This window comes from Cyclospora cayetanensis, unplaced genomic scaffold (assembly GCF_002999335.1).
Source record: "Cyclospora cayetanensis isolate NF1_C8 unplaced genomic scaffold, CcayRef3 CcayRef3_contig_55, whole genome shotgun sequence".
NCBI classification, from domain to species: Eukaryota; Apicomplexa; class Conoidasida; order Eucoccidiorida; family Eimeriidae; genus Cyclospora; species Cyclospora cayetanensis.
The window spans coordinates 91890-114155 of record NW_020312535.1 but is presented as its reverse complement, the minus strand read 5'-3'; the positions used below and the strand labels follow the sequence as shown (position 1 = coordinate 114155).

The 22266-nt window shown below is 51.1% G+C and overlaps 3 protein-coding genes across 3 annotated transcripts; all 3 read right to left on the bottom strand.

Annotated features, from left to right (window-relative positions):
• Positions 1-1765: 1765 nt before the first annotated feature.
• On the bottom strand, positions 1766-5192 carry LOC34618564 (CTD small phosphatase-like protein 1). Its single transcript, XM_026334975.1, has 10 exons — positions 5055-5192; positions 4762-4965; positions 4504-4581; positions 4036-4122; positions 3571-3637; positions 3405-3475; positions 3127-3206; positions 2730-2852; positions 2062-2125; positions 1766-1816 (listed from the first exon to the last, which is right to left on the bottom strand). Exons 1-10 carry the CDS (start codon positions 5190-5192, stop codon positions 1766-1768), a joined length of 963 nt encoding a protein of 320 aa, XP_026190760.1.
• Positions 5193-7894: 2702 nt separating this feature from the next.
• On the bottom strand, positions 7895-14921 carry LOC34618565. Its single transcript, XM_026334974.1, has 9 exons — positions 14232-14921; positions 13514-14162; positions 12895-13214; positions 12595-12726; positions 11849-12342; positions 11447-11596; positions 10621-11307; positions 10340-10418; positions 7895-10126 (listed from the first exon to the last, which is right to left on the bottom strand). Exons 1-9 carry the CDS (start codon positions 14919-14921, stop codon positions 7895-7897), a joined length of 5433 nt encoding a protein of 1810 aa, XP_026190759.1.
• Positions 14922-16763: 1842 nt separating this feature from the next.
• Positions 16764-20926, bottom strand: LOC34618566 (SWI/SNF complex subunit SWI3C). The gene is made up of 13 exons (XM_026334973.1): positions 20859-20926; positions 20642-20711; positions 20096-20577; positions 19695-19944; positions 19409-19532; positions 19164-19286; positions 18806-18939; positions 18506-18686; positions 18169-18266; positions 17980-18052; positions 17668-17809; positions 16993-17527; positions 16764-16859 (listed from the first exon to the last, which is right to left on the bottom strand). Exons 1-13 carry the CDS (start codon positions 20924-20926, stop codon positions 16764-16766), a joined length of 2376 nt encoding a protein of 791 aa, XP_026190758.1.
• Positions 20927-22266: the final 1340 nt, after the last annotated feature.

Genomic DNA, 22266 nt, shown 5'->3' with positions numbered 1-22266 from the left:
ACTGCAGTTTCCGCTTCACTGCAGATGCCGTGTACATCTGGTGTTGTAGCAGCATCAGTCGTGACATTTTTTGCAGTATTCTCTTTTGTTGTTCTCCCTGGAGTTGTATTGGAGCAGGCACAATTGCGCGCTACGGTTAATCACGAGATGTGGATGCATGTGTACAACTCTTGTGCCTGCAGCGAATGGTCCGAGAGGAGGGATTTTCCTCTCTTTTTGGGGGTTATTGGGTGCACACGCAGCGTGCCTGCTTGCAGAATGGGATAATGTTCATGCTATACGAAGGAATCCTTAGCAAAAGCCTATGATGATGATTTTCATTTCCTTATTCCATCCGTTATTGAATATTTGGAAAGTATGGTGCGACAAAAGATTACAGGTCTACTGCCCATAGGCCTCCCTACTGCTGTGAAACCCTTTGGGGCCAAAGCCTGGTTTTCTGGGGTGTTTGCGCTACTCAAGGGCAGCTGCAATTGCCTGGTCGGCAAGGCTGGAAGCGTCTTTTATCAGGGTACTTCTCTAAGGTGCTTTCTGTATGGGCTCCTGTTATCAGCATTCTTTATTTCGTAGTAAACTGGATAGCTCGTGGGCAGCGAAAAGCAGGTATTCCCGTCTCAAGTTTGCTTTTTTCGCGGTGTATCATCAATGATAGGACTGTACATCAACCTCGCACTCACCATCTCACTTTAAGGGGAAAAGGTGCTATTATATAGCAGTCGTATCCTACACACTGCACTAAAAGACGTTCAGCGAGGTTGGGATGGCAGGATGGTTTGTTAGGGCCTCATAACATGGATCGCAAATGATTGAACGGCATAGAAGTGTGGCCCCACATGATCCTTCAATCTTCTATTATTAGTGCTAAAAAAAGATACGGCTATAAGTAGTCTCGGGGACTGCGCCCCCTTTTTTCGATTTGTCAGGCCCAATAAAGATGAGGCCCCTAACTATCAAACACTCAGCAGTCCAGGGTCTGAGCTACCGGCTGCATATGGGTTCTATAGAAAGCTAGAAGCACTCCTGTCCTTGCTAGCAGCTAGATCCCTAAAACGGGAAATGTGCTTACCATATCAGTTGCTTTAAAAGCCAAAGCAGTGGCCTGGGAGCACAAATTGTGGTGAACCTGCAGTGAGTCTGCATTACTTCAATACCCAGCTATTGAGTCGTGGGCCTGTCGTGAAAGCTGAAAGCAAGGGCTGTGGAAAAGTCAAAGATCAAGCAGTACATCGGTAGTGCAAACAGGCCCCCCAGGCTAATGCATTACATACCTCAGATCTCACGCAGAGGCAGTGGTGTTTTTGTGTTCTTCCGTTCTTTGTTTGCTTGGTTACTAGGGGCAATCAGAGGCATCACTAAAGGGCCGACCCTAGAGATCCCACAGAGCAGGTGGGCTTCACAAGGTGGGGGCAAGCACTGTTCCTTTATGTTATGCAATGCCGCTATCGCCCTGTTGTGATGACCAACAGCTCGATACGGCGGGGATGCAAATCAGAAGGTATCCACAGCGGCGTTAAAGTACATGCATAATTACGCATGGATATCACGTCTCATGGCAAACATAAACATTTGACAAAAATACGCTAACAGAAGAAACGAACCCAGAGAGACCACAAAAGTGAAAGAAAATATGCCTTCGACCTCCGCCACGGTGCACTGCGCCAGCATATTAGCATATGACTCCTTGCTTCCACACAACTATACCCCGAAGCGATGGACACTGCCTTTTGTAGCACCAAGAAGCCTGGGATATTTGCCGTGACGGTTGCTAACCCAAATTAAGCAGAGCGTCGCGGATAACAGGCCTTATATCCTTGACCTAAGTTGCATGAAAACGCAAGAAGCTTTGATTGGGCCATCAAGACCTCGTGAATACACTTTAGGATTTGAGTACGTTGGCTTGCAGAGGACACTGCACGCCATACTTCCAGAGGTGAATTTATCTCTGCTGCAAAGAATTGTTCAACATGCACTAATTTCAGCTGTTCACCGTGATACTAGTTGCGGTTTTTGGTGTACGGCTTGCTGTACAGTGTTTAATGCGGCGTGTGTGTCATCACTCACCATTGCAAGGGAGGACAATATGGGTATTATATCGATAAGCTCTGTATCGTGAGGATCATCGATCCTGGTGTCAATAGCCCAACATTCACAGCAACACCGATGGTCGTCGGGGAATGTAAGCGTAATAACTGTGGAAGAAGCATTTAAGCAAACGTTTTCCTCTGCAATTGCAGGTGCCTTTCCCCTCCCATGTTTTCCTTTCTCGCTGTGGGCCTCTTTCCCTGTGTCCCTCTTTTTTGTGCGCAAAGATATCCTTACTAATTACCCGTTTGACACACAAATAAGTGTACATGCCAGTATAGTATATACACAAAACAAGATAGCCACTCTTAGCAGATGCATAGATTCATTTGCGGTGAGAAGCAGCAGTTAAAGCACTTACACGAATATGCACAGGCAATTTGGTCACCAAGCTATGATTTTCCCCAAATCTGGGTGGCTTGAATACACGTGCACGTGTCTAGACACACTACAAGCAGACAGTCCAGCACAGATGTTACACGCATTTGCGCGCTTACAAGCACATACATATTCATACCGTCGTGCATTTGATACTATGTAGTATATACATCAGAAGAGCACTAATGTTTACATTGCTTTATAATGCTTTATACTGCCCTTCCTTGTGCTATGCAGTTTTTGCGTCGGCGTGTATGCGGTTTGCGTACCAGCTCGTGATGGGAATAGCATTTTCAGCGTGCCACAAGTACGCTTGCGTGGAGTTGTCCACGATGATCACATTGCAAAGGTCTCGGCCCAGAAGAGACAAATCCTTTACGTAAGTGCCGTTCCTCAACAAACACACCCATAGATTAACCGAAACAAACCAAAAATAAGGGGAAAGAAACGGAGTCATGCAAATTAACGCAAAACAAGACTTCAAAACCCACAAAGCTTACTGAACAAGTAGTCAATCAAAAGCCAGTCCTTTGGTGCAGCTGGTTATAGCAGATATGCAGCAAGGAGCTACGGGGGGTGGAAAGCAGGGCATTAGTATGGTACACAAATGAGCACAGGAGAGCAAAATAATGCCACAGATAAGCGTTTGGAAATATCATAGCTTACAAATACGTGCAGTATTCTCTATACAGCCTCCAAGTGAAGCGATTCTTGGGGTCTATTTTGTCGACAACCAGATCCGCGTACTGCAGCTCACATGCAGGAACAGTCAAGCAACAACGGTGTGCTTGGGGTATTTCATGAGCTACTGGTGGCCCCTACCTAGTTTAAGCCCGTCCAGAGGTGCACGCAGGAACGGATATATGTTTTCCAGCCATTGACAATCCTCTTTTGGGCTGTGTGTAAACGTTCATGTGAAAGGTGACACGAGATGGGTGGCGTACCATGCCAACAGATGCTGTGAAGATGACTAGTTCAAACCACTTCGATACTTCGTCTAGAAAGAGGGCAAGCCCTGAGTTAGGCCCATAGAAAAATGCTAGCAAATATTTAGACCACCTCATAATGGGTCTTCAGATCAGCGCTACAAGCAACTCGTAATAGAGAAACACTCCATAAATACCCATGCATCCTTTTGGTGGCCGTTAATAGCAAAATCTGTGAATTCATCGCCTTTCTAGCACTGTGGAGTTTTCTGAGAGGTATGAGGTAGGATATATGTATGGTGCACCTAGAATAGCAAGGAAAGGGCGAAAAATGCAGGTATAGTACAGACCTGGGCGCTGGCTAATGTAAACATTGCGAGCCTTTTCATCAACAGTAACCTGCAGCAACAGACTGGCCCTGCAGAGAAACCATTGCGCGTCTCTATTGGGTATGTGTAAGAGCCTGAGGGTAGCGGCCGTGAGGATCCTACAGGCCGCGCATTGGCATAAGGGTGGTACCACTGCCGCAGCTGGGAATGCGACCCGTATAGACTTGGGTAGGTAAGCGCACCAGAGAGAGGAGCACAGGGAGAAGAAATGTTACAGCGATTGGCAGAGATGGTGAGTAATAGCGATGCATACGGCTTACCTTAACCACAAAGGTGTACCTGGAGGGTCGTTTGAAAGTGCTGCGTACGAGAGTCTCATCTAGGTCTACTACTAGAGTCTTTTTCCCCTAATACGCAAAGCGAAAGACACCAAACCAATATCGCAGTAGGAAACTAGCTATGATTATCAACGCCGCTGCAGACAACAGTATAGCTACAAAGGCTGGGAGGCATAGGACCACAAAGTGTGACAACTAGCGCATATGGCTATAAAAGCAGACACTGCCCGACATCCTTAAACCCTCAAAACACAAAAGCGTTTGCCGACGTGTTGCCTATGGGCCTAAGGATGCTTTGATTCGTCCGCGAAAGCAATCAAACAATCACAGAAAATTGCTGCTCTAATTTTCCCTATTTGATCGCACCACTGCCTAGTAAATGAGCCCTAGCCCACTACAGTAACTTTGCTCCTAACTCTGCCTGCAGATCTGCTTCCTGCTGGGGCTCACCCTATCTTTGAAGAGCTGAGGTGGTAGAAAGGGAATGAGGTTTGTAGGGGGGTTAATTTTCTGCGGGTCAGCATTCCTCTGAAGCAGAAAGCAGCACAAAAGACGTATTTTCTGTGTCGATCGTTCTGTACTTCATAGGTGCTTCTTCACCCGCTATAGTTCTGGGGGTTCTTGCAGACATCATAAGGTGTCGGTCAAAGTTGCACTAGTGGCTTGTATGATAATTGGTCGTAATGCAAAGATTGGGTCACAGCGAACCTTCGAGGCCTTCCAGCGGAACATTCTGCATCCGTTTCTGCTTCTCTCCCCTCTGCCAACACAAGAATGGAGGCATCGGCTCCAGAATCCTAATGGCTTGGCTTGTTCATCCTCTGAACTCTCAGCATACCCTTCTCGCGCCCCATCATGCAAAGGAATTTCAGCCGTAGCTAGCAGTTCCACCTTCTCCTTAGGGGCATGAGGCTGAAGAAAGACATTCTCAATAAATTCTGGTATTGCCTGTTGCGGTGATGATATCTCTCAGATGTGACAATCCAAATCATTTTACACACTAGACTGCCCCTGCTACCCTTTTGCATGTTCCTGCCTTCACTTGGGTCGGAGGGGTCCTCATCAGCGCGGCTGACTTTGTCGTCTCGGGTTTCCCTGGGGGATGCTATGGCAGGAGGTATAAAACAGAAATTTTCCATCGCCTTTAGCATGCCTCGCTACATCATCACTCGTAGCATGAGCCTCACTACACTGGGAGCATGACGGGTATGGCTTGAGAAGACCTGTAATATGGAGCAAATACACATCACGAAAAAGTTTCTCTTAGCTGAGAGCCATTATTTGCACAATTCAAGGTGCAGAGGCGCATCAAAACCCTGCTGATTGAAATTTGCGGGGATCTGTGGGTGCGGTGAATCGAGGTCCCCTCACCGGAGAAGGAAAATTCCCCCTGTTACGCAAGGAAATTGCTCACGCTGTATTGTCTGGGAAATACAGTGCAATTCACAAGACCTTCGGCTGGCTATACACCTATGTAGTCTCCGAAAAGGACCCAATTTTCAAAGCAGGCTTGAACAAGCGCAAGTGATAAAGGCCTTGTCGGGGTAGCTGCTGGCTGTTAATCACCTAGAGCCTATCGACTCTAGCTAAAGTTTAGAAGGCAAAGAGCATAGCATATTCCCGTTAAATGTAATGTTTTGTGCCGAAATTCTAGCAAAGATGGACAAAAGGACCTCAGTATCCGCTTCAAGCAAACACAAACCAGTAAGTGACCTTTATCGAATCTCTGTCCTCAAGGAAGGGGCCCAAGGCCCTGTGGAGCCTAATTAGGAGGCATAAGAATGAGGAATACTGAGAGAATGTTTGCAACAACATACAAACTGTTTGTGGGTTGGGCCACAGATGAAAATGAGAGGACTGCCCAGCCCCGGGAAGTCCGGTGGTCTGATCACGGTTGCTGTCTTCTTACTGTCTCCAGCAACTCCTCTACACAAGTTCCTTGGACTTGGCTTGTAGCAACATGCTACAAGTAGATCGGTGATACCGCCGAGATTCTTTTCCCATCTGGAATATTGGCCTCAGTGGGGACTGATGCGGTGTATACGGCGATGAGCAATGCCCGGCACGCACAGGGACCGTTCATCGTGTTTCTCCTCTTTTCTCCGAAAACTGTTGTAGCATACTTGTGGTTTGAAGACAAAATGCGTGAATATTGTCGTTCGAAGCCTATATCGACTGTCATTTCGATTAGGCTGCAGCCAGGTAGGACCTGGAGGTGGTTTCCTCAAGCAACAGAAAGCTCTCTTTTCGGAGTTGCTGGAAAGAACACTTTGCTGGTCAGAAGGCAAACTTGGGCTTACTAGAAAAAGAGCAACTCCTAGAATTTGGAATGTGGAACCAAGCAAGGGGCCTTGCCGCCAGAGGTACTTGCTAACACTGAAGGTAGTGGGCGGAGGCCGCCGGTGGGGAAAGATGGCTCCTAACTCCGGGCTCACCAATATTATATAGTAGATGGAATATTTATAAAGCACCGTTAAAGTCATGTTCATAAGGTATGCACGGTGATTACCCAGCAAAAGCCACTCTAACGCCAGATGAAACATACGGGGGAAGGGCGACGCCGGGTTACGCAAATTTTCTTCCACGCAAACTTTACATAACTAGCTTGAGAGAATGATTCACAGGAAGAGAGGGGCACAGAGAGAAGGGATGACAAAGAATGCGAAGCGGGGGAAGGGGAAGAGAATACACGAAGAGAGTCATGCAGATAACCAGGGCAAGGCAACACTACCGCGTATGACGAGCGGCCACTAGCCTCTACACGACTTTTCCTGAATCTGAGGCTGTTTATCACTGGCCTGCCTATCAATAGGGATCTTATCCTGGTGTGAATTTCTGCACGTGCTAACACCTGCAGCAGGGGAACTCTAGCTTTCCACTAGAAACCGGCAAGCTTAAAAGACTTAGTTGGCATACAAAGTTCCATGGCTTTGAAACAAAGGAACCAAACCATCCATGGGGCTCCAACAAGATGTCGCATAATGGGGGCATCGGGAACCTATACCTAAAGGATGATGCAGGATGAGCTGATCACAAGTGCCCCAACGAATTAGAGATAAACAGAGAGAGCTGACACGCATAGGCCCAGAATGCAGCACACTCAGCCAGCGTGGGTCACTTAATTCCTTTCTGAGTTTTCAGTGAGTACAAGCTCCCTGAGGAGCCCGTGTAGGTGTGGCTGAGCAAACAGTCAAGACCCTTCATGATTGTTTGGGGGCTACATCTATATGATGCCCTCCGAATTAAGCAACAAAGCATGAAACAAGGCATATTCACAATAATGTGGGATTTAGATTGAGCGTCTGAGGCATATGTATATCTGTTGTACTCATCCGGCTGCTGGGGTGTCCGCCTACCCACTGAGGTATACAGCTGCCTATCTTAGCTGTACTTCTTTAGGATTGAATTTAAGGCAAGGCATGCCGCATGAAACAGTTGGGGTGCTCTTGCATCCAAGTAAGTGTCTCAACCGCCAGTTGCCACTCTGCCGTGCAAGAGAGAAATAGCCTCTGGGGGAATCGCGCAGACACCCTCGGGGAGAAAATACGCCAGAGGCGCCCCAGCTGCTCCCTAGCATAATACGCTGCACATGCACGCACACAAAGCAGGACAAGTAGACAAATATACTTAGAGATGAGGAACAGATAGCAGCTGAAAAACAAACAGGAGAGAGGAACTCAACTAACTCGAAAACGAAAATCAGCTGCAAATGCATCCTGAGACGGCCACAAAAGAATCTAACTCAACCATTCATCCCCTTTAGCTTATTCCCTTATTTCCTCGCCTCCCGCCCTGAGCCTCCGTCCTCTCTCAAACCCCGTTCTATTCATCTTGCTGCTTGCTACTTTCTGCGCTCACTTCGTGCGAATCCCTGGTGCCTTCCCTCCAGAATAGCGTCCAACCTGTTGAGAGTAAAAGCTTTGCCGGAACCCGAGGCACCTCGCTTTGCCACACGCAGCATTTCGTGCAACGCGAGACCCTCACCAAAGAGGAGAGTCCTAAAACCTTCGCATAAGAAAGAATTTGCGCATATATGCCCCATTACAAACAACCACAAAGCATTTCCCTCCACTGAGCTGTTGCCTAAGCAGTCCCAATCTGGTCCACTCTGCAGTGCCGCATGCAGGTGGCGGACGAGTGACGGTGACAGCCCGCGAGCCTCCCTTGAGCGCTTCAATAGAGAGGCTGCATCTGCCTCCCACCAATGAGCTGAACTCTCTGAGAATTCTCCTGAGCCTTCAGATTTCTCACTACCTTCCTGCCCTTTCTTGCGACTTGTCTCTCTCTCTTTTTGCTTGCTGCTCACTAGACTGCCGCCACCACTGTTGGCACCGCTTTTGCGCTGTGAATCATATGACGTTTGGCTGACGGGGGGAGGGGCTACGTTCCTAGCAGAAGGAAGGGAAAGCGGTACCTCCATGTAGCCACTGGATCTCTGGGGAGCAACATTTCGTGCGTCCTGCAATGTCTCTGTGCTTTCACCTACTTCATGTTCCTCTTGTGAACCCTTCAGGAGCCACACCCAAGAGTCAGACGGCTGATAATAGTGAAGCAGAGCAGGCGATACCCCGGGGCCTGCAGCGAACTGGGGCCCTCCCAAGTTCGTGGCCGTGAAGACAGCCCTGGGGGTTCTTCCCTCCTCCTTTAGCGAATGAATCCACTCAGCAGCATTTATTAAGGATAGTGCAAGGTCCGCAGTTTCCTTGGCCGTGAACTGCAACACCTCCCCGGCGGCGGTGCGACGCGCCACCTCCCTGAGATAATAGGAAAATGGCGAGTCGTCGTCTACTGAAGTGGGCGCTTGACGTGCTAGGTTCTGGGCCCAATCCTTTTCAAGATCTAGTTGCCTTTGTAGCTCCGGCAGCACCTGGAGAAACTTTTCGGGGGAGGGTCTTGGTGCCCGCTTCTCATAATGACATGCAATGTCCACTGCGAGGCCCGATGAAATTTCTAGCAATTGGTGCTGCATCTGCAGCTGGACGTCCACCACTTCGAGAGCCGCTCGGGACCCCAGGGCGCCCTTCCCGGGGGCCTTCGAGGGGCCTCCACGCCTGATATAATTGCTTTTCAATGAGGATACCCAGCGAGTAGAGTACCAGCGAGGAATCTCTAGTGCGTGCCCTCGGGTCTCTGTGCTCCGTTCGTTATTCCCCGTAGTACTGGGGTGCTGCCTCCCCGCAGTGTGGCTGTCCTCCTGCGACGTAGCAGAGGGCTCGCCCTCGAAAAACCGCCTGTCCGTTGCCTTGGCTTTGTATCTGTTGTCCGTGTAAATGCTGTTATTCTGTGTTAGTGACCCATCCACTCGCTGGTGGGGCTGACGTGTGCCTCGAGCCTCACCTCCTGATGCCGTAGTACCTCGCCGGCGAGTTGGGCCCCTGGCTTGTCTGGCGCTCAGTGCCGTAGCAATTACCTCTTTTCTGAGGCTGTGGAGCCTCATAGCAAGTCCCAAAGTGAATTCAGCGATCTCCGTGGCACTGGCAGACTCCATAAAATGCAGAAATGGTAGCGACGAACAGAAAAAGGCCCCTAAATCATTCGCTGCCTGCTCTACATGGCCTATTACGTCATGAGACGCAAGCTGCAGCACACCTCCGACCACTGCACGCACCAGACTCCAAGGTGGATCAGTAGCACCCAAAGGGAGATGGGAGCAATGATAGGAATCCGTTTTTTGGCGGCTGCAAGCGCAGCTACTACTCAGCACTTCCTCGTCGTCTTCGGGGTTCTGCTGCTGTCGCTGCAGACACTCCAGGGGCAACCCAGGATGGGGAGCCTTGGAGCTCTCCATCTGCCAAGAGAAAGACTCAAGCTGCACGGGGACAAGACGCCTTTGGCATTCCGATGCATCTACATGTACACTCCGCCCTATTGCTCCTCCAGGAGCGCTCGCAGGGGCCTCTTTGAGGCGCGTGAGGTGCAACAGAAGAGCAGCAGACTGGGTGGAGGGGGGAAGCAGCTCCTCAGGGCGCGCAACCACAGCTAGCATATGCAAGAAGTCTACGTGTAGATCCCTGTATAAAGGCAAACGTGATGGGTGGAAGATAGGCAGAAATGCCCGCATGTCCTGTACACTCTGAGAAACCACCACAGCACGCACTAAGTGGAACTAGGTAAAACAATATCCAAGGCAGTAGCTACGAAAACAGCACCAACACCGACAGCGAAAACAGGTGCTATGCTTTAATGGAAATTGCAACTAAAGCAACCGCGTGAATAGCAGCAGTCCCAACGAGGCAGCAACAGCAGTACCAGAACTCGCAGCAGCAACATGATATAATTTGCCTACTTTAGTGGCCCCCCGGAAGACATCAGGCCGATCTACTAAGCCAACGAGCCATGATTGGGTGAGGGCGTGCACAGGCGTCCTGCGAGCCAACACAGGTATTCAGATTGCGGGAAACCTCGATGCCCACACACAGAGCAGCCGCAACCAAGGTCAAAGTGCACATTGTATACAATGATATGCATGCAGAAATATACACACATGTACACTAATAAGCTGCCTCTTCCTGTGATTCCACCGAGTCATAAACGCTAATGTCTAATCTTGCGAATTTCTGAACCGACCTGAACAGAATAACAGGAAAGCCTTCAGCAATAGTAGATTTAGCTGCATGTTGCTGCATTGCTTCCTGCGCGAAGAATCTGGCCCTCGGACCTGTGTACTTTCGGACGGAGGCCTCGTCTTTTCCTGTGCCATGTAGCACGGGGAGGACCTCTACATGGAGTTTCTTTGACCCGGCACCGCTTCCCTTTTCTTCCTGGGGGCTTGTCTTGTGTACTACAAAGCGCGGCTTAAGAAAAATGAGGGGAAGGTGGCATCCAACGGCCCCGTCTACGCTGATTTGCTGCATGGCTTCATCAAGAAATGCTTTTTGCTTTGATTGCGTGTCCTTTCCGCCGTGGCTATGCGTAGGAGTGCCTTCGCTTCCACTCTGTGCTTCACTACTCCCTGATACTCCGCTGGTTCCTCTGCAGGTCCTGTATACTGTTAGGTGCGCCCCTATAAAGTGGCTGAGGGCCTTGCCTAGCAGGAGAAGAGGCTTGAAAGCGTTCATGGAAACAGTGCGCACACGGCGGGCCTCCCCAGTAGCATCTCCCTCCTCCTCAGCTGCTGCCTGCAGCTGAGAAGAAGAAACGTGGGAGGCAGCGCTAGTGAGAGAAGCCATGAGAGACAGAACGTCCTCAATAGTCCCGCTCACCCCAACGTCGAACTCCAATGTATGCACCGGCACCTGCACGCCCGTTTCCGTCCTGCATGTAGTCCAACGTACAGATACTTTAACAAGCCCGTTGGGCTAAAATTATTATCAGGAAACTGCACATTCGGTGGTCTGACTACTTGAGTTGTGGATTGCTAAAACTCCGAAGCCACAAAAGCGTGATATCTTACGTGAAGCGAGTTGTCTTGAAGGCATCCAGATAGTACTCAGGCTTCTCCTGGTCAGTCCCGGGAGTCCACACGTCACCCACCACGTGGATGTACATCGCAGCCGTTTTGTGGGGGGCCACCAGAGACAGACCGAGATGCAGCGCCAGCGTGCTGTACGAAAACACGGTAATTACAAACCACAAGCCGCATACCCTTTCACCCTTGGGCGGCGTCTGACTGCTGCAGAAAAGTTGCGATCCACAGCCTACTAACCGCTCTAGCAAAATCATTCAGCCCTAACAACAAACGACACAGCTAAGGGAAGATTGTAAAGTAAAGCGGAGCCTTGCAACAGCAGAAGGAACGCCACGAAAAGCGGTACACCTAGCAGCCACCGCGAGCTACCACAGTCATAGTACGTACCTGGCAGAGTCGTCACCAAATAGAACAATGGGTTCTGTTAATGTGGGGTCCACGTAGAATTTGTAAGCTGTTTCTGTGTTAACAGAACTAGGAATCCTAGAACCCTTTAGCTGAGACCTCCTTTGTATCCCGAAGCGTGGGCTTAGGCGGGAAATGATGAAGCTAGTCATGCTCTGCGGCTTTTCGCTGTATTGAGCTTGCGGTGCGCTGCTCACGGAAGCTCCCACAACACTAGAATGTTGCGACCCCCATGCCACTGAGCCAGACTGTCTGGTTGCCTCGCTCTCTTTTGCCGGACTGTCATTCAATTGTTCCTTCTGGGACTCTTCGAAATCCGTCAAAGGATCCTGATTCCAAAGACGCGTGGTGGTGTCGCCTACAACTGCTACCTGGAAAGCCGGAAGCAGGGCGTCACGTAGCCGTTGGGAGATGGAAGCAGAACGCCGATTGCCTTGATGCATGCGAATCAGCAACTCGGCGTACACACAGGCGGCCTAGAAACCAACAACAAATATACACTTCACCCCAAACCATAAACCTTGCATCCTCCACTATCCACTCGTGACAGAAATAACATACCCTTAAGCACGGAGCACAGCCCACAAAGGTCCCCCAACTATAAAGCAGGAGCGTGTACACCACAAATTGCTGGCCACAACGTCCAGCTACAGTGCATACTTATGCCCTTCCAAAAGGATGCTGCTGAAGTCCGGAGCCCTATAAGCCCCGCTTCACGAAATACATACTTTTTCCTTGGCTCTAGAATCAGCAAATAAAGTCGACAAGAAGGGCAGAGAGTTGCGGCGTCCCCACGACCAGCGACGGCCTGGTGCCCAGCAGTCTTGGCGAGACGATTGCAGGCACCGGAACGACAGAACCTGCACATGCGCAGTAGAACAAGCGAAATAAGTGTAGCTAAGAAATCAACAGCAGAGATATACGCCCTTGCCAAAGAGTGCCATCATTGAGAAAAGGTTCTTGGTGCCCCACTAGTTCCAACATTCACACAGCCTGTTGGGGTGCAAAACCTCTTAGCCTAGCCGCACTTCTTTTGATGCCGTGGTAAGCAGCTCGTTGATTTGAGCAGTAAAGGCCCTTGAGCGAAATAGGGACTTCAATAGAATGAGGGAAGAGGGCCTGGACGTAAGGAGAAGAGGGCGTTCCGGCCAAAGACTGGAACCCTTCTCCACCAAGGCAGACAGCCGCGCCACATGCTGCATAGCCTCTCGCCGTTCTCGATCAATGCTGGAAGAAGCCAGTCCTCCCTCCTTGGCAGGACTCCTCGCCGGCATTCGCGGCAGCGGTTCACCGTCTCGAGAAGTTATGTGGGGACCCAGAGATACCAAAAACAACAGATGAGCCATCCCTGCAGAGCCCATATAACGCATCGAAGACGTGCGCAGCAATAGCAGCAGCAACAGTTTCTAAAACCGCCACAGGATGGAAAAAGGCATGCACTAGGAGACCGGAAACTGATATCAGCATGCATGGTTCTGTTAGAATTCAGAAATTTTCTCCTATCTGGCATCGTTCTGCCCCGTCCATCAGGTGTTTTCTCAAAACCTAAACCCCGAAGCCTTATGTTTTCACTAGCTGACACATGCGACTCTAATGGACGCTACACTGGAGATCCTTCAGCCCTTAAGCCTGAAACATTTAGCTTACCAGGGTATGAGGTGGAAAAAGGAATCTTCCTGGAGTCCGTAGGCCGCGACCCCAGAGCAGGGATTCTCACCCCGGAGAAAGAGACAAGAAATCCATCAACCGAAACAACGGGTAGAACCAATAAGAAGCGTGCCCCCACGCGTCGCCATGCATCTGCCACCAATAACGGGCCGCGCTGCACCTGCGAATCCTTGAGCATTTGTCCCTGCTCCATCTGAGGGCTATCTTTAGCACTGTCGACCTTGCTGCTAGTGCATGCAGCACCAGCTCCCCCAAGCTTACATTCGCCGTCATTCGCCTGCGCCTCCGTGTACAGGGGCCTGACTGCAGAGTGGGGAGAAAGCTGTGATGCTCCCGTCGACCTTCCAGATACTTCAGGCATATAAGATCGAGCGGCTGCTTCAGTGTACATACACAACGAGTCATAGGCATCCTCGATAGTGCGGCGTAGCCCGGGAGCACCCGTCCAACGGGAGACAGGCAGTGGTGGCAGCATTAAACGCAGCGAAGACCTCTGTAGATTATCGCTTTGGAGAGCATTGTTAGGGACTACCTGGACTTCAGAGCTGCCTTGAGTCCTCTCGTTCTGTTCGCGAGTTGGTATTGACAGAGCAGAGGGACCGCGCCCGTGAGAAGCCTTTTCAGAAGCCTCACTGCTAGTGGGCACGACCGATTTTCCAACAGTAGGGGGTGCTGCCGCAACAGTATGAACTGCTGCTGTAGCAGCTGCTGCAGCATGATCAGCAAGCCGCCCATGTGCCACGCCACTAAGGCTACTGTCGCTACTGGTTGTGGCCTCCAGCTGTCCTTCAGAGTTGCGAGACTGTATTCCCTTCTGTAGAGCTCCTCGTCCTCGCAGCAACCCTTGCGTGTCGCGCTGGGAGGCTTCCAACCCTGAGGGGAAGAGAGAAAGATGAATCGAACCGGGTCGCTGCTCTTGCTCCCATTGCTGTTTTTGCATCAACAACGATTTCCGCTGTTGCTCCTGCCGCTTCTGTTGCAGCTCGTGCTCTTCGGAGGCGAACTCAGAGGGATCCTCAAACACAAACACATCTGCTTGCGCGTCTTCCAAGTCTACGGCTGCTGCCCCGCAGGGGCCTCCCTCCGCGCCCTTCCAGCCATCCTGAGCAGCGGGGGAACTTTCATGGGAAGCTCTAGCCCATGGAGCAGCTCGTGGACACCTACGCCATGGAAAAATCAGCACGAGTAGCACAAGCAGCAGCGTGGGAAGACGCAGTTTTAGCCGGTGGGATACTGAGGGGTTCCGTCGTGAAGAATGCCACCAGAGGCCCCATCGAGATGCTACCAGGCGGGGATTCCACCCCCCGAAAATACCGGTAGAAAAACTCCGACTAAGGATTTCACAGCTTCCCCTCTCCCTCATCGCATGGGCCACAAAACCCTGCATTAAGCTACGGGCTCATGAGGTCTCCAAACCATCTGGAGGGGCCTTTGAGTCAACGACTGCTGCAGTAGTCCGCACAAATGCGAGTTTTGTCCCCCTCCTGCCCTCACTGCACCAAAGACTTCGTGAGAAAGCCGTCTTAAGTGCTCAGATCAGCCTCTTATTCCCTCGCGAAGGCACTAGCGACTGCTGGTGCTGCTGCTGCTGACGATGTCTCCGCTGCTTCCTGTTGCTACCACTCAAGCGTTCTGTGCTGCTGCTGGTGCTTTCGCCGTAGCTCGCCGCTTTCCCCTGCTGAATTCGTTGTCGGGGAAGCACGCTGGAAAGGAATGCACAGAATTGCTGCTGCCTCTCGCTGTCAGCCTCTGTTGGGTGCTCGGACTGCTCCTGCTGCCAGCCCGCTGATATGCGTGCTGCACGCATGGAAGAGGCAGTCGGCAGTGAGCGCCCCAACGGCTCAAGGTGCCTCCGAGGGTGGCTATTCAAGTGAAGGCTACGCCTTCGCTGGTGTGATTGCTGCAACTGACTGTGTGGGGCTCGTTCCCTCGATGAGGCTGCCCGGGTGCCTCCCTGGAGGCGCTCCTGAGTGAGCCCGAGATTCCGAGCAGCTTCTTGACGTCCTTCACGGATGTCTGCTGCTGCTTCTGCGACTCCCCGCCTGGAAGCTGCTGCTGTTTGTTGCGGCTCCGTTGCAGCCGTTGCCGGGGCTGCTTCAGCTGGGGACCTTCGCTGATCCTTGCCAATAGCGTAAGCAACCAAGGCGCCTCCAGCAAGTGTGATCAGCATAAAAGTTCGAGGATGGTTTGGGGTACAAGGCTAGGAGCATACTGCTATGCGAAATGCAGTCTCGGTGTCGCGAGGTCCACCTGCCTACTCCTCGTGGGTAGACATGGAAATATGCTTTATGAGCCAAAGTTCAGCGATCCAAAATGGAGATTGAAGTGGGCAACAGATAAAATTGAAAGTAGGGATTCTCGAGTGATTTCAGTGCTCCTCTATGGGAGTGGGGAGTCAGCCACCGTACTTCGGCGGACGGTAATTTTTGTCCTCATTAATCCATGCGACTAGAAATCCTGCTTTTGAACTATTTTTGCAGCAAAAGAGCATATACATCGCATACCGAAGCCGGTCAAGCAGCCCACCCTCTACTCGTCTCCCATTGCGGCCTGGTCCTCTAGCCAACCCTCCCGACCCCTGCGCTTCCATGTACTAGCATTTCCCAAGCCCTACACTAATTCCTCTCTTTGCTAATTCTACTCGCTGAATTTCTGGCTGTTTCGTTGCAAGGGCTCCAACTTTCATGACTGCGTCGGCGAAATAAATAAGCCTTATTTACAGCAAGCGTGTATATTACGGGTCAGAAGTCAAGCAGAAGCGATTCGAGTTGTCCCCAATGGACCCGCAGGGAACTACCCTAAATCCATAGTGCAGCCAGTGCAGAAGCAGAACAGTCTGCATTGACTAATGCTATGGGCTGCAATCTCGGCGTAAAACAATGATCTGCCCGAAGCGCAAAGGCCAATTAAGACGTATTTCGAGAGCCCCTAGAGCAACGAAGCGTCAATCACTCATATTTTGCTACTGCGACGCCGTCTGATACTATTGTCGCTGCTCTGTTCGTGCTACTGGTGTAAATGCTGCTACTGCCGTTGGCCTTAATGGGTACTCGAGCATAGTAGATTCGCCGAATTAAACAGCAAAACCGCGTATTGTGGGCGCACAACTATTAATTGCCAAGGGCGACACTTAGGAGATAGCAGCGAAACAGACGCAGCAGCACCAATAGTCGCTGACGCGGCGTCGGCTAAGCAACAGCACCATGTAGCAACACAGAGCCCCAGGACGCTAAGGCAACACACCAACTGGTCCAAGACACCTAGCGCCCTCTAGCTCCGCTGCCAAGTCCGCGTGCTCGGAAAAGAGTTGCGACAGTTTATTTTCCTGAAACACATAAACAGGCCCTAAACTCCAAACTGCAGGCCGTACGCTCTAGACCACAATCCCCACACCCGGATCCACATCAAAAACGCGTAGACCAGTAGCCCCAATTGAAAACTGTAAGCGTTGGTAGTACCACTTGTTGTTTGCTTCGTGTAACTGCGTCTTCAAGCGCATGGAGTTTCTTCAGCTTCAAAGAAACACGGCGAATCTGAAGTTCGACCAGCGATTGCAGCAGGGCCCCCACATTTTGTTTCTCGACTTGCAGCATCTCGGCTGCACTTGCCGCTCCTGCTGCTAAAGCTGTTGCCGCTGCGACCTGCAACGCCTCTTCGGCTATCAACAACTCCTTGCTGCTACTACTGTCGTCAGCTGCTGCACTACGGGGCTCCTGCTTTACCGCATTCGCTGCAGCATCCCCCCCTGCCGATGTTGCCGGAGCTGAAGCCGCTGCTGCTGCTGAAGCCCCAGCTGTGTTGCTATTGCCACTTGCAGGTTGCTCCTGTTTTGGGTGCTGCAAGCTGTTTGCAGGCGTAGAAAGCTCAACTGCTTTCTGCAGCGCCGCATGTGCTGCTGCCGCTGCAACAGACGGGTGCACCACGGAAGAGAGGAGGGCAAGGAGGGACAGCAAAGGGTTCGAAAAGCTTGAAAATGGAGTTTTCTCTGTCCCGCTGAATCGCAAACTACAAGCAACGAATAGAAGAATAACCAGAAAACCACAAACCGCTACTTCGCAAGGGCCTAAAAGCATACACACCCGATTCAGCCCTGTTCTGCTTAGAGAGGGTGCAACATAGGGTTGTAGATATACCTGACTACTTGTTTGCTCGCGTCTAAGAATGGCTCTTGAGTTGGAAGCCTGATAAAGCGCTCGACGCATTGCTGAGGGGTCCGGCCGCCTCCGACGTGCTCCGCTACTTCTGCCCAGTCGTCCTTGTGCAATTCGATCGCCTCTGCAAAGCAAAAAGATAAAAGGCCTCAAACGGTTGGCTGCTTCAGTCTCGAGCTGAAAGGGCTGGCACCGCGGAGACAGTTCACGATGTTTAGTGACACGCTCAAACACGACACAACCACCTGGATACAGACCTCTATCTAAGAGGCTTATGGTGTAGGGCAAGCGCACCAATTAGACGTTCTGTTTCATCGAGCTGCCAGTCGCTACCGTCCGCAGCAGAACCCGCAATGAGCAAGTCCACCTGCATACAAACGCCAAGGGTGACGGCCTAGACCTTAAACTCAAAATCCCCCTCCTAACAGCCGGCTCCCACTAGGTGCTTCCTCGAGTTCCCCGATTCTAAAAGCTTGGATTTACCTTCACAAAGTTGCGCGCGGTAAGTACATGGGGGTACCGGCCGTCAGCGTGGCAGCGGAGGCACCACACGCAGTTGTCCATCACTCCCAAAGACACCCCTGCACCGAAAGCCGCAGCCAGCGCAAGCAAATCAATGCAGCCTTTGCTGGTGGGTTGGTGCGTGTCTGTGCGTGTGTCTGTGTGTGTGTAGGTGTGTGTAGGTGTGTGTATGTGTAGGTGTGTTTATGTGTAGGTGTGTTTATGCGTAGGTGTGTGCAACTGTTCTGCGCCCTCCCCCCTAAGGCCTATGTGTGAATCGCCTGTAACGCTCATAAACTCCACGCTCCAAAGCCCTCACCGGCTGTGCCACCTGGCCTCAAGACATAGTACGAATAGAGACAGATCTTCCCACAGGCAACGCAGCGCCAAGGCCCCTCCCCTTGAGGTGCTGCACTCGTCTCCGCTGCTGCTCCTGCAGCCGCTGCTGCTGCTTCGCCTTGCTGCTGCAGCTTCTCGTACAGAGAAGACCTGCTCCAGCTCTGCGCGCACCAAGTCCGGTACGAAGAAGGGCGATTTCTGCATCCACGTGTGCATCCCTACTCCTACATCTAGCCTGCACCCCCGTAGACCTTTAAGGCCTGAAGCTTGAGATATATACCTGCATGTCGCGCATCAGGAACTCTCTCTTCCTGCGGACAGAGGAGGGCAGCGTGCTGGAGTCCGCCTGGAAGTTGATGAGTCCCCAGTAATCCAAAAACGAATATACCCGCAGCAACAAAGCTGCATCGCCAGCTGCAAGCGCGGCAACAGTCACACACACGCACACGCACTTCAGCAGTGGCGGGTTGTCGACAGATACACGCACTCTTCCTCCTACGCCGCTGCTGTACTCTCCAAAGAGACCCTCTGCACCGCATATATCTGTGCCGTTGCTGCCGCTACATCCCTTGACCCTGCCTCAACTGATCGGTCCGTCGTGGCAGCAGCAACAGCAGCGTCGAAAGGACGATCCTTACGAATCAACTGTCTGCATTCTGTGAAGGAGAGGTGCTTTTGCGGGTTTTGCCGGTACTGGCCAATGATGGCTTGTCTCAGGTGTACGTACACCTCCTCGCGCTCTGCCTCCGGAAGAGAACTCCCTTAGCAAATACCGCACATGCAACAACATCACAGATTCTCCTGAAACTGCAACTGCCTCGTTAAAATAAACACTCTCCTGTGCCCGTCATTTAGACCCCTTCTGAGTAAGATTTTTACCTACCAGCAAAGAGGGCAGGAAGGATGTCTTGCTCGAGGGGACTGACTTTGGACGCATCGAACCAGCTACTGCAACTCGGAAAAGATGGCCTTTCCGCTGCCGCCTTCGCTGCGTCTGCTTCTGCCTCCTGATTTATAAATCACACACTGCATCAAGAGGCTAACGAACTTAACGGGCTGCACGACAGCGACACCGGCTTCAAGCCACGAGCAAAGGGACCCTTGCACCGTGTGCGCATTTCTTCATGCGGTTTTAAAAGGTCACCAACAAGCGCTCAGGAGTTACGAACCTCGTCTCTTTGCTTGATTTTCTGCTCGTCCAGTGCAACAGGCGGTCTATCAGCAGGTGTGTCGGGCAGCAGCCCTTCCCTGCCATCCGGCGAGATCTCGGAGGGCATCCTGTTAGCCTCTTCTACCTTGTGAGTGCCAACAGACGCCTGTAAAGATCCCTCCAGATCTTGGGCTGGTAGCGATTCCACAAAGAGGGAGGGACGGGACAGAGTTACTGAGGCATGCAGGTTTCTGTCGAAGGAAGCCAACCTGGAAATACAGCCCACACCGTTCAAACGCAGAAGCTCATGACATTAAATATTAGCAAGGCGCAAAACTCTGGAACTCGAAACCGAAATCGGAGCAGTCCAACGGTTGCTTCGTGTTGCTGATGTGCGCGCACAGACAACGAAGCGCTCACTGCACAACTCCTGGTGCTATCGTCACTTGTTCACCGCCTATCTGTGCATGCTGCTGATCTTGAACGCCCTTCAACCGCGAAAGGGCCTCCCTGTCCGTCCCCGAGGAGGTGACTGTGGGGCCTCCGGAGGTTGGGCGCGAAATGTCCCCTAAGGGCCCCATGGCCTCCAACGGAACAGCGGGGCTTATCTCATCCTCCTCTGTCTTTTGCTTCTTTTCAGGGGCCCCCGGTTCTGCCCCGAGAGCTTCCCTCTTCCGCGCAGCGCTGTCTGCCTCGGAAGCACCAACAACTTCTGCCTCCGTTGCGTCGGAGGCACGTGGGACCGCTGCACTTACGGTCCCTGGGGACCTCGCAGACTCTTTGTTGTCTCCTGTAGGCACCATTGCAAAGGATGGTCGAGCTGATGTTTTCTGCGGTTGCAGCACTTGCCGCACCCACAACACTAAAACTGCAATTCTAGGAGATAAACTCCCGCCACTCAGCTAGAATATGAGATTGTACACGTGCAAACTGGCCTCAGAAAACTCAAATATACAAGGTAGCCACAAAGGCGAAAGAGGAGCAGTCCCTGGGGCCCCTAGCAGTAGGGGCTGGTTTGGCACGGGGCCCTCTCCAGCTGAGGTACAAAAAAAGACGCGGGGTGAGGGAAGGCTAGGCAATAAAAAGTGGGGGATAAACTAAGAATTAAATCGCATTCAACGACGCAAGCCAAAGCAAATGCTCAATTACAAAAGGACAGCTAAGATATTAATGCAAATCCCACCCCACCAACGCAGTGCGTTTTCGTCTTTCTGTCGGCATCCGTGGAAAGCATCGATTTTCCGTGTTCATCTTGTTTATCTGCCGCACCATGTTGCTGCCTGCTTGAGAAATTCCCTGCTATCTTTGTGCAGACAGTATAACCTAAGCCACCACCGCAGTATCTCACACCCCCAAATTTAGGGCACCTAGTGTGCTATAGAGACAGAGGCGCACTGCTGCAGGTGTGATCCAAACTATTCAGATCACATGAAAAGACGCTGCATCCGGTGAGGATCAATCTTTAAGGACAAGCCGACTCCTGCTTATGATTAGTCAGCACCTTACAGGGAGATGTGGAACAGGCAAACATAGACTTGGGCACTTTCTATGTCACTCGTTATGTCTACATCAGAGCCACTATGCAGCTGAACAATTGGTTTGTCTCTCTTAGATTCTAGATCTTACTTAATGCAGAATAGTACTAGTTCGCGACAATAAATGCAGCGCCTTATTTTCTCCGTGGGGTACACGCTACAGGTTTATTACAAACTTCAACCGATAATTATTGAGTCTTATTCCTGAAACCTTCTTTTTTTGCTTTTTGGATCCTTTAGGAGTCGGAGATGAGAGGGGTGGTACAGCTAGGTTGAGCTTTGCTGCAACCTTCGCGTACTCCGAGTGTTCGCATGTGTTTGCACAAGGGATCACCTAGCCAAAATGCACACAGCATTGCGAGTTGTTTTCATTCCGCTAACGCTTCTATGCAATATATACGGTATATGAACAGTCAAATCAATCAGTAAACTCTCAATTTTCTCTGTAAATATAATCGTCTACCGCTCCATCATTTATTCCCGTACGGACACACTGAACACGAGGCTCCAGAAGAATCTCAGTAAAAACTTGAGTGTTTTCCCAGAAAAAAAACTCTCCTCTTTCCCTACTCACACCCCTGAGAATTCCCAGCAAAAGGGGAGCGGCACACTCCGAGCACTTTCAGCTTGTTAAACCAGGCATCTAGCACAAGCGCATACAGCAGTGAGTCCCCTTGTATCGAGCCATCAGGTTTCACACTAAAAACGCTTAGCAAAAGGCAAAATAAGTAGTCGATTTTCAATTAATTATTAGTGATCAAGTAATTAGCATTGTTAAAAGTGTCTTCGTGTAGCTTAGCCCGCCGCATCTTGCCCCCTCTCGCAAGTACACGCCAGTCTATTTGCATGCGGGAATGCATTGCGCGAAGGACAGCAGGAGAGTCCCCATCGTACCGCCACTTCTTAGGCGGGTACACACGCAAAATCACTGCAAGCGAGCATTTGTGTACATCAATCGGTAAAAAGAAGTCGACGGGAAGAAGGATGCACATTATCCTACAACCAACAAGGAGCCAAAGGAACGCACCCGTAACGGCGCGGTAGTTAGCTGTCGTC

Coding starts and splice junctions, on each gene's coding strand:
- LOC34618564 (XM_026334975.1), bottom strand. CDS start 5,192: ATGGAAAATTTCTGTTTTATACCTCCTGCCATAGCATCCCCCAGGGAA. Junction 2,853..3,126: donor AGAGAATACTGCACGTATTT/GTAAGCTATGAT, acceptor GTGTTTGTTGAG/GAACGGCACTTACGTAAAGG. Junction 1,817..2,061: donor TATTGTCCTCCCTTGCAATG/GTGAGTGATGAC, acceptor CATGCAACTTAG/GTCAAGGATATAAGGCCTGT.
- LOC34618565 (XM_026334974.1), bottom strand. CDS start 14,921: ATGCAGGGTTTTGTGGCCCATGCGATGAGGGAGAGGGGAAGCTGTGAA. Junction 11,308..11,446: donor TTCAAGACAACTCGCTTCAC/GTAAGATATCAC, acceptor GACTACATGCAG/GACGGAAACGGGCGTGCAGG. Junction 10,127..10,339: donor TCTTCCGGGGGGCCACTAAA/GTAGGCAAATTA, acceptor GTGGTTTCTCAG/AGTGTACAGGACATGCGGGC.
- LOC34618566 (XM_026334973.1), bottom strand. CDS start 20,926: ATGAACACGGAAAATCGATGCTTTCCACGGATGCCGACAGAAAGACGA. Junction 19,287..19,408: donor CCTTCCTGCCCTCTTTGCTG/GTAGGTAAAAAT, acceptor GTATTTGCTAAG/GGAGTTCTCTTCCGGAGGCA. Junction 16,860..16,992: donor CACGAAGCAAACAACAAGTG/GTACTACCAACG, acceptor TATGTGTTTCAG/GAAAATAAACTGTCGCAACT.